The 12850-nt window shown below is 47.7% G+C and overlaps 1 protein-coding gene across 1 annotated transcript in view; it reads left to right on the forward strand.

Moving 5' to 3' along the window:
- Window positions 1-6653: 6653 nt before the first annotated feature.
- LOC144138793 (cytochrome P450 3A14-like) overlaps window positions 6654-12850 on the forward strand; it is a 67036-nt gene continuing 60839 nt past the window's right edge. The window contains exons 1-2 of the mRNA XM_077671263.1: window positions 6654-6794; window positions 7168-7264. Of these exons, the coding sequence (XP_077527389.1) occupies window positions 6739-6794; window positions 7168-7264 (153 nt within the window). The 5' untranslated portion in view covers window positions 6654-6738. The remainder of the gene's footprint in view (window positions 6795-7167; window positions 7265-12850) is intronic.

Consider the following 12850-nt stretch of genomic DNA (forward strand, 5'->3'; position numbering starts at 1 on the left):
CCCGAGCGCAGCAGCGTCGGCTGAAAAAAAAGCGCAAACGAGCGTCCTTAGAAAGGTGAGGAGGAAGGCGCCACGCGCCGCTATGGCGTGATCTCTCTCACTTCCTCCCCTTCACTCCTGTTCTATGTGCCGCCCCCCAAAAGCGCCCTCTCCCTCCACAGACTAGGAATGCAAACCACCGTCTTTCTCTCTGGTGTGGGCGTAGCTTAGCCGGCAACATGACGGGCTCTCGCTCCGCGTCTTTATTGGGGCCCACGTGTGATCCCCGGGGGTGCCAGTAGATTGTTTGTGTAGCCTGGGCGTAGCCAGTAGCCAGTAGTAGCCTGGAATGTGAATGTTTGTTTGTGTATCCAGTAGTAGCGTGGGAGTTCTTTGCTGACGCAGACAGAAGAATGTCGTTTACTGGTTACAGTTACACTGCTTCGCAGTAAAAACGGTGACTGAGCAAACCGTGAAAATAACGTGATCAATACAAAAAAAATACTTAAAATCAGCAAACTGTGCAGCGCACTGCACTATCAAAAATAAACAACTTGCGGAAGACCGCAGTTAATCGTAAAAATTGCATGAAGATACGCAGTCGAACAGACTTTTAGAACACCAAGAAAGGGCCCCTCTGCTCAGTTTCATCAAAGTGAAAAAAAACAAAGACAACACAGCGCAAATACACTAGACATATTAGTGGTAAGAACACAAGAAAGCGTTGCCATGACAGCAATAACACTCATTAACCAGCAGAAACTGAGATGACACAGTCGGTTGATTCACCGGCCTGCGTCACTAACACTGCCGCTGGCTTGTGAAGAAACGCTGTCAGCGGTTACACCTCAGAAGCAGCTAAGTGAAGTCCGCCGGCTGAACTCCCGCCCGAGGGACTAAAGACTGCATCGGCCTCCAGCATCGGGGTGCTTGGGCTCAGGATCCAAGCTAACCGGCACAACATGGAGGCCAACAAGTAGCCGCAGGGTAGCGTACACCAGGAGACCCGACTCATTTCCCGCATAGCCAATCGATATCGAGGAATGACGGAGGTCAACCTCCTAGGCTTGTAGAGGCGTTATCATGAGTTTAGTGGTACATGTAGTGCTCGTCCTCAATGTGCTCACAAGCTAGGAAGAGAAATTAGGCAGGCTGAAGAAGAGGGCTGACAAAGAGGCATTCAGCATACCAGTCACGAATTCGACAAAAACATGTGCGGCCATGGAGCTGCACAACTCGTTCGACGAAATGAGGAAAGCGCTGCACATTGAGCAGGCGGTGACATTCCCGAGGGGCCGTACGGGCGTAAACATCTTAGCGTCTCTCGGCAGTTTGGAGAAGTACGGTGTCCATTTGCGAGAGGTCCTTAAGATTCTCCTTCTCCTGGCCACCATGCGCCTAGATTCCGATCACGCGAAAAGAGCGAGCAGAGCGGTAGCTTTAAAGAGGTAACTCGAACCCAACGGGAACATGACAAATGGAAACAAGTATATTACGTGGACGCTGCGGATTATCGGGTCACGCGTAGATCGCAGAGCGGTTATGGCGCAATGGGTGCGGTGGTAGTGGATCAGCAGGGGAACCTATTAGCTTTCGACTCGGTCATAGGTGCAGGAATAGGGTGCATTGTGTCGAAAGTAGCGAGTTGGAATCCCCGAAGCACCTGTTTTTAGGTTGATTTTTTTGTACTTAAGTAACGTTTTCTGTACTCAATTCACCATTTTGTGCTGCAACCTTCATTGCTCAACATGCGAGCTGGCAGACTACGTGCAGAGTGACACTAACGCGCTGGAAATTTAGCGGTGGCGTGGTGTTGACATGTGCACCGATTGCTTGCGGGCACACTGCCGAATCAGCCGACTGGTGGCCTTGTCGAGCACGCCTATTGCAACACAGTCAGGAGCCAGGCAAGCAGCAAAAATGGTGGATCAATCGTTTCGCAGTTGAGCGTCTTAGATGGCGCGGACAGCGTTCAGACACTGCTCATGCCGCGGCGAGTATATGTTAGGACTGATGTGGTGCTAGCAGGTATGTCTTACGCATTCTGCAGCCGATAACATGGCACAAAAAAGGTATGCCGATTCCTGTGATAAACGTCAAGCAAAGAATAGGTGTACAAGTGCCTATGGTGAGATGACCAAAGTTATCAAGCCGACTCGAAGACAACGCCGTTAGAATCAATCAATCAATTAACTACTCAATCAATCAATCAATAATCATATTAAGGTCACAATTTTTGTAAAATTGCTCTACTCGATAGCGTTCTGTCATTATTATACCTCTACACTATGGTAACATTTAAGTGTGTAACTCGGCTAAATATGAGTTGCAGAGATTCTACGAATTAGGCCTCATTGACACAGCCTTCACCTTCTCCGTTACGGCACCGTCACGTCAAACAGCCGCTACGAAGATGTAACGGAGTTCGTCAGAGCACAAGGTCCTTTGCTTAGTGGTCAGTTTAGTCGAGAATTGAGTATGAACAATTAGAAAAGCACAGAAAAGGCCTTGATATATACGATACAAGGAAACTATAATTACAGTAATGAAAAAATAAAAATTGGCTTAGATTTTTATGTTTGCTCACTTTTATTTATTTAACCGTCGAAATTTTTATTTTTCTAATTGGCTGGCACACCGCGGAGCGTGGTCACGTCCTGCTGACGGAACGGAAACGTACAGCCCGGCTTCCCGTCTCCGTCTTCGGCGAAAAATCACCCGAGAAACAATCGCCCATGACGGAAGACGGTGACGTGGCGGTTATGCGAGGGGGTGAAATACGGCTGTGTGAATGATGCCTTACAATTACTGACTACTACCGAGGGATTTTTCGGTAAAGTATTGTCTCAACTCTTCAATCCGCACTTAGGAGTTACACAATGGCACCATATTGCGTCCACTTGCGTCCCTTTCATACTCCATTGGCAGTGTTGCCTGTGCTCCGCGACTAAGCAGCGCCAGCAACGGGACGAAAAATGATCTACGATGATTTTCTGTGTTCTATGCTCACTACTTTACACAGTCGGTGGAGCTCTTCAGCCACCAAGAATAGGGTGCCTTGATTCGCGCAGATCCACCGTACTGCGGCGTTGGCATCGAGGAGTTCTAACCAAGAACGTCACTATCGTCTGCATTAAAAATAGTATTGCAAGTTATGAGTAAATTATGGACATAATTGTCCCCCTCCATTTTAAGAACAATTATCCATGTCGCAACGGAAGTAATTATAGAGCTCCCGTCTGGATTTGTAAAGGAACCTCTCTCTTGCACAAACACTATGCAGCTAAGGAGAATACAGATTAAGAAGGGGGGATAACAGCACGCGGGATCAGCAACCTGGAAGAGCTAATTCAGGGAACATAAAGTACTCGTTCTATTGCATGCCGGTTTTGTTGTCTGGATGCTTCACTCAGCATTGACAATCGAATTTATTGCCTCGTACGCCGCATTGGGTGCATAAGTTTTATTCAGACGTAGTACACAGGAGACTCTCATGTATGACTTTATTTGAACAACGAACTCTTTACATTCCAACAAATTCCTGACATTCCTGGAAAGTGTAAATGTAAGCAAATGGGGCCACCAAAAACTGCTCGGTCATGAAGCCATTGGCCATTGAGCCATTGGGAAACCACGACGATGCGGTTCCGAGCACCGCGCCCGGTTGCCGATTTCATGATGTAGACAAAAAATGGAAACTTCATCTGTCGATTTCGACGCAGTTTAAAGATGCGCAGGTGGTTTAAATTGCCTTGTCGGCGAGCAATATACGGTGTCCTTCATGGGGCAAGAGTAGCTTTAACACATCAAGCAAACCAATATTTGTGCGAACTGTGTTTACGGGAAAACATAAAAATAAAGGCCGAACCACACGGTTTTCAATTATTCCACTCCGAGTTCACCCAGGAACAACTTCTGCTCTTTTTTGCTGCATTGAAGCTATTGCGTACTAGCATTGTTGCTGTAGGCTTGGATATGTCATTTCTTTCCTTCAAAAGACTGGGAAAAAATTAGTTCTGCAGAAAGGGACACCAACTTTGAAGACGTTATCGCAACCTCGTGAAATGTGATGTGGACGGATTATGAATTGAATACATAGGGGCGTGGTGATACAGCTTGTGAAAAACACATAAGCGTGAAACTTTACAGCGGGATGCAAGAGATGGTAGGCTAAAGCCTGCATTCATGGATGATATGCTTTCGGTTCGATTGTATTTAGATGTAAAAGAACGACGCGAGTTGTCTGCACTGTTTCTAACGGCTGTATTAAATTTACGTGAACGTTCAGAATGTATTATGTGAATGTCTTGCACTCTTTGAAGTAACCTACGAGACGCCAGAGCGCAAGTCGATTACATTTCTAGACCTAAGGCTTCGTTTTTCTGATGCCCACGGAACACGAAAGCAACGCTCCCCTATTCATCCGCGCACTAAAAAGGCATTATTAAGTCTTCTCTCAACAATGCTTTGGTACACTCCTGTCCACATCATACCGGCCTTTAATTCTGTCATCAGTGCGCTCAGCTTCTCACGGCATGTTAACCTTCGCATCTCTTATCAGCAGTTGCAGAAAGATGCTGAACGCGCGCCGAGATAAGAACCCACATGATACTCCAACGACCAGACAAGATAGCGAGAAAAGAAGAAGCCTGGCTGTCACACCCTACATTTACGCAGTTGCGCACTACTTAAAAAAAGTCTGCGAAGCGTGCATGCGTACTTGTGGTGTTCTCGGCCTTGAAAACTGATTCGTTTATGCACAGAAGAGAACTCATTCAGTAGAAATCGTAAGATTGCGGCGCAAAGCACGGAAAACAATTTCTAACCTGCAAGCTGGAAGTTGTGTACTAATTACCCTTGGACTGCAGAAACAATACGTTGGTCAATCAGAAAGATGCACAAACAACAGGTTGCCAGAACACCAGAACAATGCCGAGAAGCTCGTGGCGACAGGATACCTCGCCTATCATTGTGAGCAGTGCGGTTGCAAACCACTGTATGATACGTGCAGCCTGGCAGGTAATGTTCGTGACAAGACTACAACCAGAAGAAAATTATCGATGCCTTTGACATTCATCGGCTTCAGGACACAGATATTCGCACGCCTTCCGGTGCGCTATCAGATAAGGAATTAGAATATCTGGCTGGCCTTCAATGAGACAAGATTGCGAACTTCAATGTCATTTTTGTGTGTTAGTTTGAAGGTATATATGCTCACCTTTTCCAATGGAACCTTGAGTTGATAGTCAGCGCTTTGCCTGTGCCCCTTCTTTACACCCTGTTGCTGAGCGCTGTGCATGAAGAAAGTGAATGATTGATTACGGGGGTTTAACGCAACGGCGCTCGACGCTAGACAGCCGAGAGGCGCACCTTAGTGGAGGGCTACGGATTTATTTGGGCCATCTGGAGAGCTTCAACGTGCGCCGAAATCTCGAACACTTGGGCGTTTTCGCTTTTCGCCTGCATAAGAAAATCAGCCCCCGCTGCCTGGAATCGAGCCCATCTGAAGAAAGTGTTAGACCAGTGGGCTAGGAATGATTAAAAGATCAGCGTATTTCTAACTACAGACCACCGAGGACTACAAAATATTAACTCTAAGAAAAGACAATACAGTACTCTGGATATTACATCGACCTCTAAATTGCACTATAGGGGAGGTTCTACATTGCGTAGAACACCTAATTTTCTACGCCAATGTCAACTACTTGAAAATGACCCCCGGCTGTGATTTTAATATACACGTCCTACAGAGACAGAGAGATGCGTTTCATTTTCTAGCAGGGGCTGATGGTATGGGCCTCGCCCACTGAAAGGCATTTCTAGTCCGCGAATCCATAATATCGACTGGCTGGCCTCGGTACCATGCTGGATACTCGTTTGGGAGTGTTTTTCTATACTCTGCGACAAAACAACACCATCAGCGAGACAAAAAATGAACTACGATGACGTTCTGTGTTATGTGCTCCTACTTTTCACTGGCGGTACGGCTCTTTTGCCACCAAGGATAGGGTGCCCCGATTCACGCACGTCCGCCGTGCGGCGGCGTTGGAATCGAGGAGGACTAACCATGAACGCCACTATCGTCTCCAGTGAAAATATTATTCCAAGTTATGAGTAAATTACGGAGATAATTGTCCCTCTCTCTTCAAATAACAATTTTACATACTTCGACGGAAGTACTTATAGAGCCCCCAACAGGATTTTTAAATCAGCTTCTCTCTGACACAAACACTATACACCTAAGGAGAAGACAAATTGGGAAGGGGGGATAACAGCACGCGGGATCATCAGCCTGAAAAGCTAATTCAGCGAAGGTAAAAATACTCTTTCCGTAGCATACCGGTATTGTTGTCTCGATGCTTCCCTCAGCATTGACTATCGAATAGGTCTGAAGGTTTATTGACTCGTACGCAGCATTCAGTGTATCCATTCTCTTCCGACGTATCCCACAGGAAGCACTCATGTAAGTCTTTATTTGAACAGCGAATTTCTTACATTCCAGCTTTCAAAAAACAGCCGTTTTGTTGAAACAACCTTTCTGTCGTTAGGCGCTCGGTGCCTATCTGGAGGGCTGCACTGCCCTTATCTAATCAGCTTTTTCATAGCGGACAAGCGTGAGGCACTTCAAGATATGTTGATAATGTGTTGTTACGACGGGACCATTCCCCGTTGTAACAGTGGCAAAGAAGACCAGTTGCCCTATATGTGAGCACGTGAGGAGCTTCCGCATAAGGAGCAAGTCGTTTCGCTGTATAAACCATGTTTCAAAGCATTGTGATTAGCGTGGTTGTTTCCCTCGTCGTGTGGTTTTACATGTGAGTATTTTCTGCTTCCCAACAGCTTCAACAGACAGTAATAGATGGTAGCATGTTTGCGTAGGGTTTACTCCCCTCGTTTGTCCGTAAACGGCGTTTGTTTCTACGGGTGGTAACGTTCAACTCTATAACCCGCAAAAAAGAATTGGGAAGAAAATGTGTTTCTCACACTGCGATTACGCGAGGTCGTTGCGTGCATTTGAGCCCACGAGTTCTGTTTAGGAAGGATGCTAAGTGCTCAAGTGCTCAGTGCATTTCCCTATCCTACAACATGTATGATAAGATTTCACAGTGAGGCTGCGCATGCCTCACGTTAAGAAATAAACGCCAGGAAGTGGGGATCCCCAATACTGAGATACGGCTCTTGTTATAGGCAGCGAAAGCGAAGACTCAATTTCTTCAAGGACCGTGGAATTCCTGGGCCTCCTCCTAGCTTCCTATCTGGAAACCTGTCCGAACTCATCGAAAAGGTATTTGGAAACGTTTTTCCTTGTGCGAGTGCGAATTTTACGATGTGTCTGAACTCGTCATTAAAAGCTCATCTTTACTTCCTCAAACATTGGGCATTTACCTACAAAACTTGTTGCACGTGGTTTAAACGCTTCGGGATATAGAAGCCGCTTCTTTGGCGACAGAGAATGGCCGCATGCATACGAATCATCAGTACATGGATTTCTATAGCCGGATATTCTACCAGAATTTTCCGTTAGTCTTGAAGCGCCTACTCTTCTTAGAACACAGTGTAAAACTGCAAAACTGAGCTTTGTTCATTGAATCACGGCCTCTCTTTTTTCTGCGGCATTTTTTAGGAACCCTCATATGCGTAGTGCAATACATGAATTCGGCGCACACCATGGCTTGTAGGCAAACCGATAATACACTTCCTTGATGTTCGTAATTCTATATCTAATCAGGTGCATTTCACTTATTACTTGCGACTTACACATCGGTTGTTTTCAGGGAAACGAAACAGAACATGGGCTCTATTTTAGATTTCAGGTAAGCTGACAGATGGTAACAAATTGAAATTATGAAGCTACCTTTACATCTTTTACCCCTGCAGTTGAAGAAACAAATGTGCACCGTGTTCTCTATAAATACTTTTTATACGAACCTATTTTTATACACACGTTTTACTACATACAGAGACTCCGAATAAGGTGCGTCCATTAAGGACCGCGTACTCGAATGCCCAGTCGAATGAGTGCTATGTTTGGTGCAGAACTGTGTAATTCTGGACACATAACTGTGCACTCCATACAGCCATGTCGTGTTTGCTGAAACACTAGGTGCTGCATGTTACTCATTCACAAGACACAATTAAAATACCATTCGCTGGCAGCAGAACGATTCTTTTGTTATTGTCAAAAACGGGAGCGCAGGCTCATGACTTCTGGTACTTCTACGAAGACGAGCTGTAGGCAGAGTTTCTCCACCAATTTCACACATCGCAAACCTTATATCAAGTCTGCGGACATAACATCATACGCAAAGGCGCCGCACCGACGCTCGCACTTGCTGCACTACAATTGTCACGTGCGAGGTTCGCACTCATACTTTCACTTTGCACGGTAAAAGAGGCTATTTTACAGTAGCACTGGACCCGCCGCGGTGACTCCTAAACCGTTGCGCTGCTGAGCACGAGGTCGCGGGCTCGAGTCCCGCCCGCGGCGGCCGCTTTTGTGATGGAGGCGGAAAGCAAAAGCGCCCGTCTGTACGAGATTTCGGGGCACGTTAAACATCCACACGTGGTCAACATTAATCCGCAGCTCTCCACTACGCGCGCCTCATCGCCTGCGTTGCGTCGGCGCGTTAAACACTACAATCAATCAGCAGTTGCACTGGTTTCTGCCGTGATGGGATGGGAACACCGCAGGTGTGGCCTGGTCTGGCCAGACATGCTGGCGGTGGTGTACCCTGAACAGGCCATTTAAGATTGCACATCGCCAATAAACAGAGGAGGACTCCCAGTGACAATTTAATGTTAGATGCACTGGGAGAAATTTGCGTTTGCACGTGGCGTATTTGGTTTTAAAAAGTTGTCAGCATTCCCCCGATCATCCGTGTGCAAACTGCACTCAACAGTGTCTCAGTTCCTGTGACCCTCGCCTAGGAGTTGAGCAATTTTACGATGTCGTCCTTTGGCACACCGAGGGGAGTTTTGCGCCCAGAGCACCCGGTTAATTCCGGAGGCCTGATCGACTAATTAAAATATATGTGCCGCACATAACAACTAAAAAAGGAGTCTGATTTCTCGACTTTACCCCGATCATTTGTACCACATGCCCTGTCGCTTGAAGAAAAGAAGTGATACTATTGCAGCCACACTTTGTTGGTGTGACTGCGATGAAGGATGAAGTCCGGAAGCACCTTGAGATGCGAACATCTCTCGTCGGCATGACCTACAGCTAACCTGATGATAAAAAATCCTAAATAGTCTCCACTCACCCACGCTCCTAAACCGCATGAGAAACGCTCAGCAGGTACTGAAAAAAATGCCCAGATTAGTCCATCAGCAGCGCGTATGATAGAAAAGACACTCTTAACAGTTTCGTTCTCTTCTTTTTTCCATTGATAGTTCCATACAGTGAAGGTAACAAATTATGGCCCTGTGCAAATGCCTTCTTTGGAGTAAGTGACAGGGAAACAGGGGTGAGCTGGCAAACCTGCACGACGACACAATCATACGCCGTGGTTGCTCAGTGGCTAAGGCGTTGCGCTGCTGAGCAGGAGGACGCGGGTTCGATTTCCGACCGCGGCGGCCGCTTTTCTGATGGAGGCGAAAAGTAGAAACGCCTGGGTTTACGAGATTTCGGCGCACGTTAAACATCCCCAGGTGGTCAAAATAATCCGGAGCCCCACCAACTACGGCACGCGCCTCATCGCCTGTGTTGCGTCGGCGCGTTAAAACCTACAATCGATCAATCAACGATGACACAAATGGTTGAAAAACAAAACCGGGCGGTAACAAATATGACTTGTTCTACTAGCAACAGAGCTTTATTGAAACTGGAAAAAAAATATATTAGTCTAATAATGTGCCAGTGAAAAAGAGCGTGCGGTCTCCAAGTGAAATAACATAGGTCAAGTGCTATTCACGTGTGACGCCATCATTGACTGACGTTGACGCTGTCAACTTCCCAGTCTGCTCTTGATAACTAGGAAAGGTGATAAACATCTTTTCTGCTTCTGCGATATCAGCAGCCTCAAGGGAGTCACGAGCCTCTTTATCTCTATCTACAAACACAATGCAGGCGCCCTTGAACAAAGGCTGGCATGCCGAGGGGCTTCCGCGGTTCTCAACATACTGTAGCTAATTTCGGCACCATCGTTTGTTGGGCGGTGGGCAGTAAAGAATCAATGAAAAAATAACCTGTCTAATCTGTGGTGTTCACGAATAAGCAATGTCTGTGGCTACGCCCGCCGAGTTTTGCCCCTGCGAGTTTCTTTGCTGAAAAAAAACATTCAGGCGTTCATATACATGAGCCCCGTGACTTCAGCCATAGTATGGTGCAAGCTATATTCTTGGTAATTGGTCCACGTCAAAATAGCGTAAAATATGGGTATTGAATGAAGCACTACTATATCTAGAAACCAGTGCTTTACGTCAAACAAGATCGAAAGTACCGGTTGTATTTGTACCATATTTTGAATAACTAACGATAGTTTGGAAAGCCTGATTACATGGAGCTGACCGCTGACAACTTTTACACTTTTGTGTTGTCTCATCTTTAAGAAAGTCACAGCATCAATTACTGATTAAATGTGGTTTCGCGTCGATAGTCAAGCGTCTATTCCGAGCGATAGTAAGTATAACAATCGATGCAGACGCAAATGTGCAGCGATTTCCAAGAGTATAATTTTTGTTGGTGTGCATCAACAAAACAAAAAAATTACACCATCTCCCCGAAGGGAACTATGTGGTGATGCAAAGCAAACTTTCTGGCGTCCATTCAGCTCATTGGACGGTGCGGGGTGTCGCAACCGAAGCAGCAACTGAGGAAGCGGCGTTGCGGACCGGGTTTATTATATAGAGCAGATGGAGTGGAGAGGAGGAGATGAGAAAGTTGACGCGCATGCGCGCTAATCGCGCAGCTTGCGTGTTGCTGTTATGTTGACTGATCTGGTGTTTAGTAGCGCCAGAGGGAATTTCACGTCCGGGCCCACACCGCTGGCAAAGGCACGCAAGTACTATTGTGTTACGGTGAGTAGGCGGTGGTGCTCGAGGCGCCGAAACTCGTCTATCATGTTCTTGTTTATGTTGTCGTCTCTGTGATAGAATAGGTAGTCTCCATCAGGGTTGGTGAGGTCGGTCAGTCGGTCCAGCATTTAGTCGGCTGACGGCCACCAGGTCGTCAGAGTTCATTTGCTTAGCTAAAGCCAAGCACTGGCACGTTTGTTTCAGAAAGAATGTGCGTTTAGTTAGTTAGTTTGCTGACTGTATCAAGCTCTAAGCCCAAGTCGCTCCACACAAATGCACAAGTGACTCTTCGCTGACTGCTACTCCAGCAGAAACTTTTAAAGCCAATTGAAGGTGGGAGAAGAGTCAGCGAAGTCAATATAGGTACTAAGCAAATAAAATCAACCAAAACTTTATTCTACAAGGTAAAACCAGGGTGCAGAAAGCACATTTTGCGCTCAGTGAACTCGCACAGCGGTCAGCAGCACGACCACACATCTCCGAGCGGTTTTCCGTCTAAGTATTGCTGTCCCTAAACATGAGTGTGATGATTGACATCCCCGGACCGCGAGAGTGCGCCAGGAGACGACGGAGGCGAGCCGGCGGAGGAAGGGAAGACGACGACGAGCGGGCCACGCAGGGGGAAGACGCACGAGAGGGCAGGCTGCCGGCAGTGACGAGCGACGAGACAGCGCTGGAGGAACGGGCTCAAGGATTCCTCGGCAGGTGGTTCGAGGTCAAGCCAAGAGCGCGCTCGCGCCGTGCGCCGAGAATCGTCCCGGGAGCTGTTCCATGGGCCCTCTGCTGCAACGCGGAGTGCCTGTTCCCGCTGGCGTGATCCCGAGGCGTGTTCCGGGCCAAGATTCGGGGCGAGGCCTAGAGTGGCTAAGCACGATTGCGGGCATCGACATTCTGTACCTGCGACCACTGCGTCTCAACAGGCGACGTTCCACCGACGTTGCACAGGTTCCATCCACGTCATCCCGCCCAGCGTCGAATAGACTGGAACGTGAGCGTGTCCCCTCGTTGTTCCCTATGATAACGTCATAGAGAGGGTCCTCCACGCCGGTGGCTAGTACTCGACCAGAGAAAAATGAAGACGCGATCTCTACTTCCGCTTCTGGTAAAACGAGGCGGGTTCGGTCCAACAGATAGACAGTGCTGGTATCCCCCGTGAGGTTGGTATCGCGAACCAAGGAACGGTTCACGATTACGGAATTACAGCCCGTGTCGCGTAAGAGCGTCACAGGTTGCCCTTCAAGTAATCCTTCGGCAGTCGGCATTTCCTCCCGGTTAGCTCTCGTTTTTTTGTGTTTTGGATTCTGTATCCCCTTCCTTGACAGTTCCGGCCACGATGCGTGTCCAGTCAAGGAACACGAAGCTTGGCCCGTGTTTCCTCGTTGGTTGGGGCAAACGTCAGATCGGTGTCCGTGTTTTCGGCACCGTCCGCAAAAGAGCATCTTCTGGCTGGGCTGATTGGAATCCCGCGATTTCCCCCAGCAGTCCGACGGGCGAGGGGCGCGAGGGAGTCCAGGGGGCTTGCTGCCCTCTTTCTTTTCCTCTCGGCCTTAACCCAAGTTTATTAGGCTATTGATCAGCTGCTTCGACTAGCTGATCCAGGTTTTTGTATCCCCTCTCTTTGAGAAAAATGACTAGCTTATCGTGACACCTGTCGAGAAATTGCTTGGCCACCATTTTGTCTCGGAGCGCGGCGTACGTCTGCTCCGTTTTGGCCAGCTCCTGCCAATTGTCAAAGTAGTGGCGTAGGCCGCCCACAAAATGACGGCCTGTCTCCAAGTTCTGTGGCTTGGACTCCCTAAACGTGCACCTGCAGCCCTCCTCGGTGTACCTGAACCTCTGTAGCAGGGTCTGCTTT

This window comes from Haemaphysalis longicornis, unplaced genomic scaffold (genome assembly GCF_048455015.1).
Source record: "Haemaphysalis longicornis isolate Haplotype H1 unplaced genomic scaffold, Haemaphysalis longicornis Haplotype H1 scaffold_5, whole genome shotgun sequence".
NCBI lineage: Eukaryota > Metazoa > Arthropoda > Arachnida > Ixodida > Ixodidae > Haemaphysalis > Haemaphysalis longicornis.